This window comes from Lutjanus erythropterus, chromosome 12, assembly GCF_056507025.1.
Source record: "Lutjanus erythropterus isolate fLutEry1 chromosome 12, fLutEry1.hap2, whole genome shotgun sequence".
In the NCBI taxonomy this organism is placed as follows: domain Eukaryota; kingdom Metazoa; phylum Chordata; class Actinopteri; order Lutjaniformes; family Lutjanidae; genus Lutjanus; species Lutjanus erythropterus.
In genome coordinates, this window is record NC_139328.1 from 5,215,899 (window position 1) to 5,234,195 (window position 18,297).

The 18,297-nt window shown below is 42.1% G+C and overlaps 1 protein-coding gene across 5 annotated transcripts in view; it reads right to left on the reverse strand.

Moving 5' to 3' along the window:
* Positions 1-12,545: 12,545 nt before the first annotated feature.
* The window catches only part of st3gal3b (ST3 beta-galactoside alpha-2,3-sialyltransferase 3b), a 62,265-nt gene continuing 56,513 nt past the window's right edge, over positions 12,546-18,297 (reverse strand). For all 5 annotated transcript variants that reach the window (XM_084731406.1, XM_084731407.1, XM_084731408.1 and 2 more), the window contains one exon: positions 12,546-13,616. In XM_084731406.1, the coding sequence (XP_084587532.1) occupies positions 13,527-13,616 (90 nt within the window). In that variant the 3' untranslated portion in view covers positions 12,546-13,526. The remainder of the gene's footprint in view (positions 13,617-18,297) is intronic.

The window sequence follows — 18,297 nt, forward strand, 5'->3', positions numbered from 1 at the left end:
TGGAAGAATCCAGCGAGTGACATGTGTCCTTCAGTGTTTACACTCCCAGACTCACAAATGTCGAGAGCTTCACTATATTCCACTTGTAGGCTGCGCACAGAGACAGTGTAAGGTGGATAGACGCACATGCACGGACAGATTATGAGACAGTGAGCCCCTGGGCACAGACATGTACAAGGCCACCACCCTCCTACATACAGTAGGAATAAGACACCAAGACTGAAAGAGACACAAAGAGATACAAAACCACAACAAAAGGCACAGCAGCGCCTGTTTGTACTCAATTTGTTTCTCTTTGCAGTTGCTTTTGTGTCTCTTTGTGATCCTTCCATCTGTCTTTGTGATCGTTTGTATCTCCTTGCAGTTGATTTATTCCCTCTGTGGTCGTTTTATAGCCTGATACCTCTCAGTTCATTTTTTAATTTCCAGTGGGTGTTATCACAGCCTGTCTCATTCCCAAGTCTTCAGATACAAATGTTTTGCATTGGTGACCAGTACAGACGCACAAGGTACCCTTTATACCCTTTATGGGACACACTGGGCTTTTAATGTGTTACAAAGAGTGAGAAAGTCCACATATGGAGGAGGTGCGGTGGATGGATGGAGGTGTCAAACAAATACAGGACTGTCACCTACAAGACCAGGGTTTGTGTCCCATGTGAAAAAAAAATGTCATGTGACTTTCATCACTTTAGTCTTGCAACTTGCACTTATTCCACATGACGTATGTGGCGTAACTCATTTTAACCCAAACCATGATCTTTTCCTAAACCTAACCAACTAGTTTTAGTGCCTAAACTTACCTAAACAACAACCGTTTCACACTGACCATGTGTTAAAAAGGTTTTTCAGCTGCATTTCATAAAGCCGTGCTACTCGAAATTCTTGTCATTTTCAGTTTCTTTGTAGTTGTTTTGTATCTGTTTGTAGTCAGTTTGTGTCTGTTTCTAGTAGTTTTGTGTCTCTTCATTGTTAATTTGCATTTCTTTGCAGTCAGTTTGTGTCTCTTTGACAACATATTTGAGTCCATTTGTAATCAGTTAGCATATCTTTGTCATACTTTTGCATCTCTTGGTAGATCATTTGCATTTGTGCAGTTGTTTTGTATCACTTTGTAGTCAGTTTGCATCTGTAGTGGTTTTGCATACGCTTTGTAGTCACTTTGCATGTCTTTGTACTTGTTTTGCATCTCCTTGTAACTGTTTTGAAATTGTTTTGCATCTTTATAGTTAATTTGAGTCTGTTTGTAGTCAGTTTGTGTCTGTAGTTAATTTGTCTCCATTTGTAGTCATTTTGTGTGTCTGTAGGAGTTTTGCATCTTTTGTAGTTATTTTGCATCTGTTTGTAGTTGTTTTGTGTCTCTTTGTAGTAGTCGTGCATATTTTTGTGGTTAAATTTATTTGTAGTCAGTTTGTGGTTGTTTTGCATCTCTTTTTAGACGTTCACTTTGACTTGTTTGACTTTTCAACAAGAAATATTAACAGTATCTTCAAACAGGGGCCCCTGACCCTTTGGGCCCCTGGGCCAGTGCCCAGTAGGCCTGTTAAGAGATCCTTCCATGCACACATGGTTGATTGATTGTGTGCACCTGTAGGCCTTCATTCTGTACACAAACACACACTCACTGATGTGTGTTTGCCACCCTGCCTCATATGTTTGCCCAGTCAGTCCTGCCCTGCCTCTTTGCCAGACCGTGTCACCTGCTGTCAGGCGTGAAGGATGGGCGACGTGAGAACTGTAAGTGAAGGAAGCTTTAACTCTGATAAACCACAGACCCCTCCTCTCTGCACCACCAACCATGCACCTTCCACTGACGGAGCTCCCGGCCCCTCTCCGCCGGGGCCTTGCAGGTTTATCCCATTCCATCGTACCAACCCACTCCACCCACCCACCCTCCGATGCACAGAAAGGCCCTCCAGCTGAGGCACTCCCTGCAGGGCAAACACTGAGGCCCGACGAGCACAAAGGCTGGGTAAACAGCTCCTTAACTTTCCTCTCTGGGCCCACTCTCCACGCCAAGGCAGAGACAAATGCAGGGAGGATCCCTGGTCTCTGGCACGGAGCTATTAATAGTAGCGACCAACAAGGCAACAATGCACACAGCTGAGGTGCATGACATGCAGGAATGTACGGTCAGATAATGAGGATGAGCTCAATAGCAACAGGAGGGAAGAGAGACCTGCTAAGATCATATAAAAATCTAATATTTGTGACTTACGGAGATCCAAGATGAATGAAAAATGGCTTATTTCTTTCACAAATATTTCCCAAAACAAGCCCATTTTACTCCTTAAACACCCGTTACCACACACATCATGTGCCATCCTCTTAAAACAGATCAGACAATTACTGTGTAAACTACAAGTCAGCAGGAGGGTGGCAGAGTTTCAGCAGAGGGCACCACACTGCAGCCAGGGCCACACATTTAAGAAGTGTGTGTGTGTGTGTGTGTGTGTGTGTGTGTGTGTGTGTGTGTGTGTTTTACAGAAGTGTGTCTACATCATCCATCACTGCGAGCGATGGTGATGAACTTGTTCGGCATTGTGAGAGGGATTTGCAGCATGACACTGTTTGTACACCCACAGTTAAACCCCGTGTAAGCACAACACTCATATATCTTCAGCACACACACAGGTTTAGTCGCTGGCAAGCTGCACAATCACGATGGCTGTTGAGGAATTTTTCATTTCCTTGCACGAATATAAAACTGAATTTATGAGAGGAGCATGTTTTAACAGTAAGATATGAGATTTTTTGATTTTTATCTCTTTTTTTGCGTGCAGAAGGTGATGCTCTGAGGGATGTGCACAGCTGTTTCCATGGATCCATATCCATGGATAATGGACGGGGGGGAGAGGGTGGGTGGTTTGGATTTTGGGTGGTGATGCTGAAGGGAGAGTCAGACAGGAGACCGACTGTTCCAGATGTGATGGACAGTTAAAGAGTATTTTAAGTTTCCTCCATGATTTCTCTGGTTTCTTCTGGAGCCACAGGTCACTGCCCTCACCGTTCGTTCCTCCCCTGCATCTCCTCTGTGCTCTCTCCATCCAAAGGTGCCTTTCTGTCTTGGGCCCGTTCCAGATTTTTAAAGTTTGTTTTCACTTTTCAAGTGGGAACTCCCCTCATCCAGCACACTGTCCAAAGCCCTCAGGCCAAAATCTGTAAAGCGAAGCCAAATCTGCAGGACAAAGTCATACTGTTGCTGGAAGAGCAAAGCAGTGAAATCCATAACAACGTGTTTCCACATTAACTCGATACAGAGCAGATAATCTACACTTCATCAGAACATTTCAAAGCTACATTCCTGCAGGCGTCCTCCAGATTTGTTCTATCACTGTTCATACAAACAAATCATAAAGCAAAGGCTGTGCATGCGGCTTGATTAGAGGTGGTATTATGTGGATGAATGTTGGGTTAGCAGGGTGTTCAACACAGGAGCCACAACTGTGTGATTCAGTTTAACCGCGTTTCTGCCCAAAGTGTCCGAAACGTTTCATCCCTGGAACTTTTTTTTAAAGTGAGGTGACCAGATTTCTGAAATAAGAACCGTGAAGGCTGACTGATAAAACTGGGTACGTTGTCAGAAAATCATAATTCACTATAGTGAGTGAAGATATGGTCAACTGTGGAACATTCATTGAAGAAAATGATCAAACCTCAATGGTTCTCCTTTTTCATTTGACACTTGCTAGCTTCTGGCCAAGTTTTCCACAGCAGTTGTCTTCAAAACCTGCGTGAGAAAGTAAAGTAAAGAAAAAAGGGAGAAGAAGAAGAGATACGGAGCATGAGCAGCCCCCTCTGTTGGTCAAAACAAGCACAAAGTGAGTGAGACATCAACCTGTAGGCTCTGCTGCCTGGTCTTTCTTGCTACATAAAATATTATTTCACTTTGCGTTCTGTTTTTAATGCACAGGGACATTTCCAAGGACACCTCCAACAGGAGACAGGCCACGAAAAATGTGGATATGTGGTCATGCTATTTTCAAGAAACTAAAATGTTCCTTAAGGCTGTTGTTGTCTGTGTTTCCCATGTGATCTGACCTGCAATGATTAAAACAGTGACATATGTTTCTACATATCGTTTTAGCACTTTTCAGTAGCATGTAGCTAACATTAGCTTTTGGCGAGGGTAACGATAGCATTATATCAGTTAGCACAATAGAATTTAACAAGCATCATGTGGACTGTATGTGATTTACCTTCAGCTGACTGGTAATCTGTTAAACTCGTTGAGTGCTTGCATCATTTTGTTTCAAACAGAAATGTTCAGTGCCGTAGGCCCCACCACCAAACTTCCTGTTCTTTTGGCACATGTGACCCCCTGAGCAGGGGGGATAAAACAATACCCCAGAACTTAATTTAGACCATGGTCTCCCTCAAAAGTTTCCCAGTCTTTGTTGAAGTCCCTGCGGTGGAAACGCGACTTCTGTCTCAGTCTCATCTCAAGGAAGCACAGCTGAAATGACAAGTTGAATGATCAAAAATGAATCAGTGACAATTTTGATAATCAATTAATAATTCAATTTAGCAATGAGACCAAGAATGTACAGACGAAGCAGCTCCGTGAGGCTGTCGTGAGGCACAGTGGTGCTTTAAGCCAAATGCTAGTTTAGTGTGTTAGCATGCTAACATTTGCTGGCTAAGACAAAACACATGGTGCAGCTGAGGGTGATTAGACTGTCATTAGTTATTTAATCAAAAACCACAACAGTGGACCAATTAAAGATGAAAAGTGTAGGCGTCACCAAAGTTACTGCAATTCATCCAGAGGAGGAGATGAATGTCTGAATTAAATTTCACGACAAACCAGCCGAGACTTGTGAAGAAATTTCACTGTAAGCCACAAATATGAGCCTCATGGTGACGCTAGCCTACTGTAACATCATCATCTGACAACCACGAATGTCTCTATTAAAAATCATGGCAAACCACCTACTACGAGTTAAGCTGCTTCAGTCTGGACCACAGCGGTGGACCGACTGACCAACATCCATCTGTGGAGCCCTTGAGCCTGTTAGCATTCAGCGGATCCAGCTGCTCTGACATGAGGATTTGCTGCTTTCTTTTTGCTGTTTTACATCAATGCAATATTTCTGATTTGGGAGTCGGAGTTCATTCTTGACACTGGAAACAGCAGCTCACAAAATAATCTCACACCACATGATCTTCATCATGAGATGCAGCAGATGTTCAGATTTCGAAACAGCCATTATCTCACCACAAGGTCCACTTAGTGTCGACACCATCTGCTGAAGAACGTGTTATATGATCAAAAATCTCCAGAACAGCTACAACCAAGGTCAAGAACTCTAAATCTCAATTTGTATGAATGGATGAGCGGTCCTTAAAGTTGTCAGGAAAAAATGGACAACTACAATTTTCCAACAATTTGGTGGTTTTGAACATTTTGAAGCAATTAGAAGATCCTACTTTGGGTTCTGGGAAATTTCGATTGTCTCTTTTTACTATTTTCTGACAATTTTAGACTCAAATAATTGACTGTTAAAAATAATTTAAAGGATAACCGACAGATCAAACTTTATAATGTACTGTAAACATAATGAGGGGAGGAGAATTGTTTCCAGCTGGCTACAAATAAACAAATGAAAACAAAACTGTCAGAGCAATTCAGGGCTGCAAATATGATGACATCTATTTATTTTGTGCTTAGTAAGTTGTATTTGTACTGACTCCTCCTTTCTTAACCTAAAGGCCAGGTAGTTGATTGAGTGGAGTGTCTTATGACGTACAGATGTTCTAGCTTACAGATGTTTCTGACTTGCTTTATGCCTCCGAGCTCTTGTTTGTGTGTTTTGTTTCCATCGCAGCAGGACAGAATTAGCAGTTCCGCCATCTTTTAACAATTCAGTGTAACCTTTGTGATGTTTTGTATGATTCTGAAACTAGAAATTATCATGAGAGGTTTTTAAAGGCTGAGAGGACAAGAAGAAAGAGTCAGTTCCCGTCAGTGATTCGTGACAGGCGTGTAGGTGTGTCTCGTCCAGAGACAAAGGTAAACTGACAGAATGTGGGACACAGTGTGGAGGAGAGGGGAATGTTGTTTTCCCTCATCTCAGCTGACCCAACTTTAAGTAAACAGAAGAGGAAAAAAAAAAGAAAAACGGGTGTCTGAATGGGTGTTTTCTCTCCCCACTCCAACTCTTTTTACGAGGAGTTTAAATTTCAGGCCCGGGGGTCGTGGCCCCTCCGTTCCAACCCTTCTGAGAGGAGGTGGGGCGGGGAACCTGTCGCTGAGAATAAAAGGCCCAGCGGCTGAAGAGGTACAGGCGTGCTCGCACTCCTGTCTGCCGGACGAACAGGAACGACCGCCTCCAGCCGGACCGGCCGGCCAGCTGCTGCCTCTGGGAGGATCCCAGGTGGCAAATATCCTCCCTGCTGCGGGGAAGGAGCGCTCCATCCCACCCTGCGGAGGTCAGGAAATCTGTTGAGTCAAGAGTAGCCAGAGAGAGAGAGAGAGAGGTGGTTTTGGTGACCGGTGAGGCGTGACTCATGTGTGGGGGGGCTGAAAGTTTCTGGCACCCCATTAACAGCAGGATGGGACGGTCCAGCGGCGCTTTAAGGGGCCCTCAGCGACTTGTCCTCCCTCACCTCGCACCAACACTGACTTACAGCAGCCACAGCTGGACGGCCTCCTCAGCTTTATGGTGATGCTGCGCTGTGTGAAAGTGAGTGAGAGCTTCACGGCTGCAGCTGAAAAGTCTGTGTGTTTACTGTGTGTGTGCGTGTGTGTGTGTGTGTGTGTGTGTGTGTGTGTGGAACAGGTCTCCAATGGGTCCCTCGTGGCTACGGCAATGAAATGAGATCCGCCTCAGAGTTGAGCAGGTGAGGAGAGAGAAATACACGGCGCAGAGATGAGAACAGACAGCAAAATAGAGAAAGACTTGGGGGGGGGAGAAAGAGGAGAGTGTGAGGGGGGAAAAGTGAGAGTCGGAGAGGGACAGAGTGGGACAGACATAAACACATGAGAGAAGAGGAGAGTACATTAGGGAGGAAGTCCGGTGGATGGAGGATTGAAAAATGATTTCCTCTGGCTCTGCAGGTAGGAGATACAGAGTACAGAGCAGGAGAGGAAATCCCCTTCTCCACGCTCCTCCGCTCCATCCCTCCTTCATCTTTACTGGGAGCTTCCTGCAGTTTGTAACCTCTGAAACACACCAAGTGACACACAGACAGGAGAGTACCTGATGGACGCTGCATAGCATGAGGCCCCCACCACTATGAGCACACTAGACTGCAGTACTGAAGGCCGCACTGTGATTTGAAAAGCCATCTGCAAGGACGTTCAGGCAACCCGCTGTCACGTTTTGACAAAGGCAAGGATGAAAAGTACAACCCCAGCTCCAAAAAGCTGGGACGCTGTGTGAAGCATTGATAAAACCAGAATGCAAAATTTAAAAACTGATAAACTTTGGTTTTTTTTTCGCTTTGTAAATATTCAGTCAGTCTGAATGTGATGCCTGCAACAAAACGAAAGTTGGGACTGGGGCAACAAAATACTGGGAAAGTTATGGAATGATAAAAACAGCAGTTTTTCACAGTTAAACAGATTAAGGACCAGGTGATAGTATCATGACTGAGTATGAAAAAAGGCTTCCTCGACAGGCTCAGTCGTCCACAACCAAGACTGGGGTGAGGTTCATCTGTGAAAAACTGTGTGGGAAAGATGTACAACGGTTTTTGTTTCACAACACGAACCCGCGAGGAATTCAGAGATTTCGCCATCTACAATCCATAATGTCATTAAAGGATTCAGAGAATCTGGAGAACTCTTTGCATGTCTTTGCAGGGCTGAAAACCAGCAATGAACGCCCATGACCTTCGATCATTCAGGCGGCACTGAATCAAAAAACGCATTAAAAACCCAAATAATTCTGTAAAAGACACCATGTGGGATCAGGAGCACTTTGGAAAACCGTTCAGTCAGTAAACATAGTTCAAATATTAAGCAAGAACTGGAAAGAATTTCGCTTTCAAAACTTCAACAGTTAGTGTCCTCAGTTCCCAAACACTTTCTCGGTGTTGTTGAAGGTAAAGTTGTCCCGTCCCAACTTTTCTGAAACAGGCATCAAATTAAGAATGAGTGTGCAGTTATGAAAAATAATAAAACTGTCTTTGCACTGTTCTTTGTACTCCATCTGTTTTGTAATTCATTTGTACTGCATGTCTGTTGAGGTAAAACAAAGTAGACTAAATACATCAAAAATATTTACTATGTATACTGAAAATTCACAGTGTACAGAAATACGTATGTACAAAGACAAATACAAAACAAAAAACACTGGTGAGCTGCTTGGGGGAAAAAAAATAGATCCGGTTGCTCCATGGAAGCAGGCAAAAGATGCAAACATGCACAGGCAATAATATCCATTACAAACTTATTTATTGAGTTGCAGAAAGCCATTTAGAACATTATATAAAAAAGAAACAGTAACACTTTTGATCACTGACTTCCCACTGATGATGGTCAAATAAAAAATAAAGGTTTATAAATATGATGAATGATAAAAGCGAATACATTCGGCTTTAATATCAACATGTCTGCAGAAGAGGCGATTTGGGTCCAATCCATTTGAACTCCTCCAGCATTCATAAAAATTTAAAACCTAGAAGGAAAAAAAAACAAAAGAAAAGAAAAAGAACTCACTCCAACTAAGGATCTGCTTTGTCTCAAAGCTTTAAAGACCATACTAGTGGTTTGGCGCGTTTTAGTTTTAGACCACTGACCACAGATTGCACATATTTTACATTATTAATAACCATTTTCCAAAATATACAATAAGATTTTAGATTGTTTTTCTATCTTTCAGGCAGCTGCTGGTTTCAATTATTTCAGTATGCTATGATAATCTTCATTCTGCAAAATCAAACCTGTTTGTTTGGTCTCGTTTATTTTTGTCCTGTTATAATGATATGGTCCTGCGGCGGTCAGCAGAGGACCATATTCAAGCTCTCACTTGCTGGTGCATTCAAGGATGTTCCAACATTCAAGCATTAAAGAGTTACTCCAGTGATTTAGCATTGCACGTCTATAAAATTGGAGGTCTAAAGAGACAGATTTAAAAAAAAGGGATTGATTAAAATTGTAGCAGCAGAGAGCAACATATTCTGCCTTTCAGCTCCAAAAACACAAGATCCTACATTTTCTCAGACTTACAAAAGTTCCTCCAGAGCCGCAGAAGGCTTTTTATGACTGTTTTCACAGGCTGCAGTAGAACTCCCTGTGACGAGTAAACTGGTGAAATGCTCCTTTAATAGTAAGCTGCCAGAAACCATAGTATTTATGAAAAATGTTGCAGACAAACAATTAGCAACCATAGATGAAGATGAAAGTAATCTCTTGCATTAAAGGGATAATTCAGGTTATTTAAGGTGTGGTTGTAGGAGGTACTTATCAATAATCAGTTTATTAGCTGCAGTAGAAGGTGAACTAAGCAATGAGCTGGACAGGGTCAGCAACAAAAACTATTTTAGCCACTTAAGAAAAGATATAAAATCACTATCAGTTCAAGTGCACACTACATTTAGAATTTTTCTCCACTTCGCTTTGCTGCCAGACAGCCTTCTCTGATGGGAAACCAGCGTTACATAAACCAAATCTCGCTCTCTCCAAACCAACCAAACTCTAAATGTGAAATCTGTCATTTTACCTCACAGAATACAGGAGTTGGTCCATCTGCTGTTTCTGACACTGGTTTCCATCAGAAGAGGTCGTCCCACAGCGAGGTAAAGCAGTGACAATATTCTAAATATAGAGTACACTTAAACTGATTATTAATTTTTTTAGGTGGACCTTTTGTAAGTGGCTAAAATACCTTTTGTTGCTGACCCTGTTCCTTCTGCCTGCTGACCTGTAGGTAACACACTGACTACCAATAAGTTCCTCATACAACCCCTCTTCAAATAATCTAAAGCTGCCCTTTAAAACTGCTGCCATTAATACTTAAAAAACACACAAAACCACCAGTATGGGGCCTCAGGTCTTCCAAGACTGTATATAAAGCACAGATATGAAATGGACTGGTCCCAAATCACGCCCATGGAGGAGTGACCTGTCCTGACCTGGAGCCGATCTTACATTCTGGATCAAGCTGCGGTAACTTTTTCCCCATGTCAGAAACTCCTCGCTACAGTTTCCAGGTGATGAGGTGTAAGGCACTGAGAGCGCCTCGTGATAGTGCAATGGTCAGCTGTTCCCTGTGCCTTTGCTCTCGAAAAAGGATAAAACAAAATAAAATAAAGAAGTCCCAAAACAGGGGAAGATCCATTCCTGCAAACCCAGCGGGACCGCTCTGTAGGGACCGGGCCGGACACGCTGCTGCGCGATCCCAGCAGCGTTCGGGAAAACTAATCAGGAAGAGGAACACGTGATGGAGCAGTGTAACAGATGCAACAAGAGCAGCTTACTGATTGAGAATAATGGAAGTGAACCTCTCTGTGTGTGTGTGTGTGTGTGTGTGTGTGTGTGTGTGTGTGTGTGTGTGTGTGTGTGTGTGTGTGTGTAAAACTGTAAAACAACAAAACCCTGCTTTGGTAAAGCAGTATTTAAATGCACCATCACTATATAAAGCTGATTATCGCATTCATTTGATAAAATGACAAAAAGCAAACAGATGTGACATTCAGACATTTGGGGAAGCAGAGGGAGAAGCAAAAGCTTCGATTGTGTAATACTGAACACTTCCTATGTCAATGCAGTGTTGAAATACTGAAAAGCTTGTGGTACAGCCTTCATCTGCAAAGGCCTGAGCTGCACATGTACAAGGTGAATCTGAGATTGAACGTGGCAGTTATATCACCTCTTCAGGTTCTCTCAATTTAAAGAAATTTCTATTACGTGTCCATTATCACAAAAAAAAAAGTGTTTAACGTAAACTGCATAAAGCACAGACATGAAGGGCTGCCGACTGACAACATTTAACACTCAGCCAATTCATCAGTGGATTCAGTTACAACACTGCTTCTGCCACAAACTTAAAAACATGATGCAGTCTCTGAGGAAGCACATGGTGGTGGAGTCGAAAGAAACACAAACTCAAACTTTTGTGTCCTCTCTGAACAAATACAACAGGAAGCAGGCCTGCCTGTGACCAAAACGCTGGGACTCTGTAACAAAATAAATAATTAAAATTAACCTAAAAACAAAAATATATATATTTATAATATTCTACAATCCGAGATTTCACCATTTACTGAAGAACAAGGAAATCTGCAGCAACGGGAGGAAGGAAATGGGATCCGACATGTTACTGTGTGTCTGCGCTGCGGCCCGGAGGCCAACAGCTGATGAAGCGGTGGAGACAGTACTGTGACATGAATGAATCGAGAGGAACAAGGATTTACAAAGACACAGGAAGAGAGACGTTTAACTTTTAGGCTCACCTGCCAGAGCTGGTAAATTAAAAAAAAAAACCTACAAAAATAATTTAGACTGACCAAAATAATTAGCACGTTTTTTTCTGCTCTGTGTCATCAATGTTATTTAGTGAAAAGAATCTTAAATGGCTAAAACCATGATTTAAAACTAAAAGATTCTGAGTTTTAATAAGGTCCAGTGTGTGAGATTTTCAGGGGATCATTGGCAGAATATGGCAGAAATGGAGTTTAATACTCAGATGTATGTTTTCATCAGTGTGTCATCAAGATATGTTGTGTTTCTGTTACTTTAGAATGAGCCCTTTAATCTACAGATGATGTGTGTCATAGAAATATAAACGTAGTTGCTGCTTTGGCCTTTGGATTGTACTTCGATGTTGCCGCCATATCGGACAGGGCAAGACTGAGAGAGCTGCTCTTTCTCTGGAGAAATCGCACCATAACGTTTTGACTTCTCAACTGATTTTAATTAGTTAGAACATCTTCTTTTCTGCTCCATACCTGTACGTGTTCACAGGCCAGTCTTGCCCTGTCCAATATGGTGGCAACGTTGCTATGTGGCAGCTACGTACTGTCTACGGTGAGCCCTCCTCCACGGACGCCGCCATGTCGCACTGCTACGTTTCTACACCATTGTTGAGAGAACTTCAAAGTAACTGTCTTCACTAAGTCTTTTTTAAGTTTTGAGATAAACAAAAACAAGTTTTGCCAACCTGCAATCTTTTGTTGAGCTAATTTACTTTTCTTCTTTAGATAAACTCAAATCTTTGAGTTTTAGAAACACAAATAATTCTGTATTTAATTGTTCACAGTGAGCTGTGAATTTGATTTGTTTGTTAGTAAGTAAACCATCTCAACTTAATATTATAGGCTGGGAATTTTTCTTGATTTGTTTCAAAACTTAAGAGTCTGATTCAAAAATAAAAAAAAATTAGTACAGACAGCTGCCATGAAATTATGAGTTTTCTGTTTTGTGGGCGCCGTAGTTTCTCCTACATACTTGGAAGGGGAGGGTGAGGTCAGCAGGGTTCAGATGGTTGCAATCTACAACCTCACCACTAGATGCCACTGAATCCTACACACTGATCCTTTAATGCAAAACTTAACACTTTAAAGTAACATTAAAATCTTTAATTCTTATCTTTTTAGTGATAACGAACCAACCGTCCAGATAGAAAAACACACTCACACCCACTCTGTGTAGAGCCAGCTTTACAAACAGAAAAAAACCTGGTTTAGAGAGTCACTAATAATAATTCCCTTACAGACAAAATACTTTACAAAGGAAGTCTTTATGTTACTAAAACACTTAAATGTTAGTGTCTCAAAGTCTGTGTGGAAGGTGACCCTCGCTGATTTATATACTGTCATCTGGCTTGGCAAGTGTTAATTTTGGACCCTGGACAAACAGTAAAAAAGTGAATGAATGGACAAATGGCGGGTGGGGGATGGGGGTGGGTGATGGCGGGGTGGGAGGGGTGCTGCTGCAGCTTGTTAAAAAGCACAGTAAAAATCTTTGATATTTACACTGAGGAAAGTGAATACATTCAGGCAGCAAAAGGAGAGGAGGACGACCTCTCCCCCTGTACGAGGTACGTTTGGCACTGCTAATACTCAACCCATCCCCGCACGCGCTCTGTTTCAGTCCTCCGTTCATTCCTTTCTTTCCTTTGTCCCCCTCATCAAGTCAGCCAGCAGGTCGAGCTAAATCCTGACATCTGCATGTCAGCATGTCCCCTCACCTCTTACTATTCATTCATGTGATACTTGTGGGGGAGATTTGAAGTGGTAAACGTTGAAGCGTGGGGGCCGGCAGATCTTTACCGCGACTGTCTCTTGATGAGACAGGAACCGGGCAGATCCAGTGCTCCCCGTGTCCCCCCACCCCCCTCCCTGCTTCAGTCAGCAGGAGTCTTTGGTTCAGAAGGCACATGTGTGCATCTCTCCACAGAAACCCTCCTGTAGCTTTTTTTATAAAATTTCTTAAATAATCTCCTTTGATATGAAAACCCCGACGGTGAGCAGGCCACCCTGATTCTGAGGGTTCTTTCTCCCAGAGTCGATCCGTTTCCCCGCTTCCTGTTTAGCAGTCCTTTGGGAAAGGCAGTAGGAGACTGTAGGTGGGTGTAAACTCAGATACCGTTGGTCAGGTCTGTGATGACGTTGGCCTTCACCAGCTTGCGGAGGAACTCCTTCTCCTTGGATATGTTGTGTGTCCACGACTGCAGAGAATCAAAAGAAAAAAAGAAATTCAGAGTGATAAAAATATATATGCAATAACAACGGCTGTGCATGTAGATGCTACAGCCAGGAGCTCCTTCAATTTTTGCCACTTTACGTCTTTGTTTTTTTTCCCCTTTATTGCTGAAACACAAATCAACTACGACAGAAATACACTCAGACACTGAAACTGGACTGGATTTAAGAGCTGTACACCTTTAGAATACACATGGCATCTTTATATATATCTTCAAAATATGTGAGAAGTAAAGCCCAACCTGACCCAAACCCGTCGGGTTGGGCCCCACAGAGTTCAGGCACAATTCTCAAGCTCCCAGATCAAACTGTTGCACTTGACGGGAGGATCGTACTCTGAGCTGACAGGACGCTAGGATTGGATACCAAAAAAAGTGCAGATGTGGCACAAGTCAGGTTCCTATATGTCCTATACCAGTAGATTCTGATGCCTCATTTCAGTGTTCTGATCTGTCCATTCACACAGTTGTCCATCTTGCTGCTGCATGTAAATAAGTGTATATTTATTTTCTTTTGCTTTTATCTCATTCTACTCTGAATTTAGTTAATTATCTTTATATGTGTCTAATTTGTGCATAGCATGGAGAAACTACAACTCTAATTTCACATACAAACCTTTGTTGTATAATGATAATAAATGACTTTTATACCTTGATATGGAAACAGCACATCATCATTCTAGGAAAACGTTAGCATTTGAGAGGACTTGCTGGAAAAAACACTGAAATATTCACTGAAACCTGTGGGTTAGTTTAGGATTTTCATACTCCCAGTGTCTATACGTGTGGGTGTTCATGCGTGCATATATCTATATGTGTAAAGCCACGCTGGGTCAGTTTTCCTCCCTGCTGTGCTATGAGGATTCAGTCCGGTGGGCCGACCTGTAACCAGAGCCGGTGGTTCCTGTGTGGTGCTTTGGGATGCGGAGACTAAAAGAACAGCCAGAGAGCAGATGAAGGAGGCAAAGGGTGGAGGAAGAAACGTACAGGAGGGAATAGGAGGGAGGTTGGGCCCTGCAGCTGCCTCTGGTCTATGCTGCTGCTTCAAGACTCTCCTATAGACTCCAGGCCTGTCTGGGTCGGACCTCCTACCACTATGTGATGGGTCACGGCAGGACCACGAGGAACAATAAGCTACAGTTTTATTAGAAATTAACATACGAAACAGGGCTGTGATGTTTTTTTTATTCCGAGTGAAACTCAACAATCATATTAAAGTGATCTTCAAATGTATTCTTGAAAGGGAAAAGACTCTGGACATGAATCAGAATTTAGCCTCACAGCTTCTGGGGTGACAACCTGCTGTTTGATTGACAGCTGAGCTGGCAGGGACACAGAGACACAACATAAACTGCTGAGCGCTGATAAATGTAGTTTATGTAAGAGTTGTTATTTTATTTTTTCATTTCAAAAACTAACTGAAAATTTGAAAAAAAATAATTTTTTTTTGGTTTTAAAACCAGATAAACCAATGAAAAACTCAAATTTGGTTTTTTTTGTATGTCATAAACCAGAGATGCAGGGAAAACGACCTGATCTGTACATCCTGCCCAATCAGTATTGTGCACGTGCAACTCTCAACTGAGATTTTAAAACTAGTTTTAATGTCTTCTGAGTGCAGTCTGATGAGATCACTTATACGAGTATATAGACATAAGCCTGTGTCTGAGAACAATCTATAGAGAACAATCCAACTCATAAATCTGACATAGCCTGTGTGACAAAATGTGTAAACTACTAGGTGTATAACAAAAACAGAAAACATGTTTTTTGCTCTCCAGTTCTGATTTTGAAACAGACAAAAACTACAATTTTCATCAGGGGAAAAAAAAATCAAAGACTGAACGATCATGTAAACTGTGAGATGTTGACATTTGCATTTACATTTCTGAGCTTTGCAATGTTACATCTGCCTTTTCAATAAGCTAGCAAGCCAGCAGACTGACATCAGGAGAGCAGCTTTCACCTGACGGATGTTTGTTTGGTTGTTAGCCAGCTAAGGTGTGACCCAAGACGTGTTCTTGTTTGTAGAATGAGCTGGCATTAGCTGGAATGCTAATGTGGTTTGCGGTTCACAGTCTGTGGATCTTTGTTGATAGATAGATTTATTGATAGATAGCTAGATTTATTTTATGTCCTCACGGAAATTCAGTGTGTGCCTCATCAGACAATATAAACAAACCTCGGACACCAATCAATCATCATAAAACAAATGACAAACTACATCAGAACCAACAACATCGACTCCAAACATCAACAATACTGTACACATAAACACTGTCAGTCATCAGTGAGCTCTACACACTGTAAGGTACAGCATCCTGACACACAGAGGTTCAGTTGTCCTTTTGTTTTACAGTTTGTTCAGCAATATAATACTGGTCGGTACAAATGATCTTTGATCCCGATTGGTTTGGAGGGATGGGACCCTGTACCGTCTGCCTGGGACGTGCTTCCTCTCTAATAACCGCCTGTTCTTTCCTCACCACTCAGAACCCAGAGATCACTGTCATGCAACTATTTTGTTGTCCAGCAATCTTACTTGACATGACAATGAAAAATACCAGGCCACAGAACAGTGTTAAAGTGCTCTCCAGAAAGGAGCGGTAGGAAAGGACCAATATGTGTTTGTCCACTCGAGTTTTTCGCTGTGTTATGACACGATTCCTGTCTGGCTGTTAGAGTCACCATCAGAACATTCATCTGAACCTAAAGATTTTATGTCCACTGTCCTTGGTTGCAGCAGAAACAAGGTGTAAACATTAATTTGGAGTCATGATTCTGACCTCCTGATTCACTCTTCTTTTAGCTCCGTTTTCCTCTCCACCACCAAATATCTGCCTCTTGAGCTGATAAATGTTCCAGTGCGTTCACAAACTGTTAACTTTGTCTGTCTGCTGATTGGCAAGTTTTATTGTTGAAAACAGCTTCCTGCTGCGGTTCAAAGCAGTGAGAGTGAATTAAAACAGTAACGTCTCAGGCCATAACATCAAAACAAAAAATTTCAAGCTGCCAAAAAGTGCTGTAGAGCTGAGGGGAACTGCAGAGCAGAGTGACAACCTAAACCTGTTCACATACAAACGGTCATTTGATCGATTGTTAATATAAAAATATTGATCTCAGAAGCTTTGACAGGTGACCTCAGTAGCACTATACTGGTTTAAGTGATGCATGTGACATTTTAAGATCATGTTTTTGTCTATCTTGCTTAATTACATGATTTCCGTGGACCTTTAAAGCGTCCATCCAGATAGGAAACAGCCTCTTTCTCCGAAGCAGCGGAAAAATGCGTGGATAATTTCACGACCCGAGGGAGCGGGAGCTGTTAAGTGTTCCAAACAAAAAAAGGCAAAAGTATTCCCATCAATTAGCCATGTGTGGCTGATGATGACAATGCTGATGAAGATGATGATAATAGATGCCAAAGGTTCACTGGGAGTTTAGACAAAGGTTATCATCATACTGAGCTCATGGTTTACACACGTCAGCAGGCGGGTGACATCTTTGATTCCACTGGGCTTCAGCATAAACACTGAGAGGAAGACTTGACCGATGGAGGAGAGAGATCCGTCATGAGGCCTTTTAAAAAACGATTGATCAAACGACACGTTAGCAGTTAGCGTGTTGATACAGTGGCTGACGAAAGGCCACTGCCACTTCAGTCTGGCTGAATTAACCTTAACCTTGATTTTCATTCGTCAGTTCTAGTTTTCATTTTCTGGATTATGATTGAAGTTTTACATTTTGTGGTAGAAAATTACTGCACGTGTACACGTGTGGCCTGCTGGGTAACGCCTCACCACAACCTTTATGCACTCTTTGACGAGACAGAGACTTGGTGTTTAGAGGGGAAGACATGATAGTTCAGACGAGTCACATGTTTAGATACGGCCTTTCGATGTTTGTGTGAGTTTGGCAGCCACTGTATGTTCTCCTGTGCGCTTGGAAAGTGAGGCAAGGTGTTTGCATGTGCAAACTCACCAGTAGATGTCACTAAATCCTACACACTGGTCCTTTAACAGATGAAAATGAAAGAAGTTATAAAGTTTATTAAGTTAATTTTAGTCCAACTGTCTTATTTTTGTTTGTTTTTGCATTTTTATTTTGTGTATTAACCAGTCAGTTCACATTAAAGTTAAACATAACATAAAGCTATATTTAAAAAAAACATACAAGGAAATAAAATGTATATGAATCTCAGTATTTAGTCTGAGTTAATATGAATATTCAGAGTGCTGAAAGTCTGGCAACTGAGCAAAATGAGCATATTTTAACTGATGGTATAATTATCATAAAAAGAAAATGACACAGCCAAGCTACAACTCCCTGCCAGAATTTTTCCTCCCACCTTCACGGTTTCAAACGGCACAAAAGAGCCTGCCATTAAACCCTCATATCTGAATACTCTCATCTGTCACAGTACAAGGAGCTGATCAGCGTGTGTCCTGACCGACGGATCCAATTAGTGCGACTCCTCAAGTCCTGCTCAAAACTGTCACAGCTTTGGATGTGAAACACAAAAGCTGAGCGAAGTCCAAGTCATGCACAGTTCTTAGACTAACATAACCATCAGACAACAGAGTGAATGCTTTGGAGTGAATGTATTTTGGCTGTAGGCCAGTTCACCTCCGCCTCACCCGACTCCACA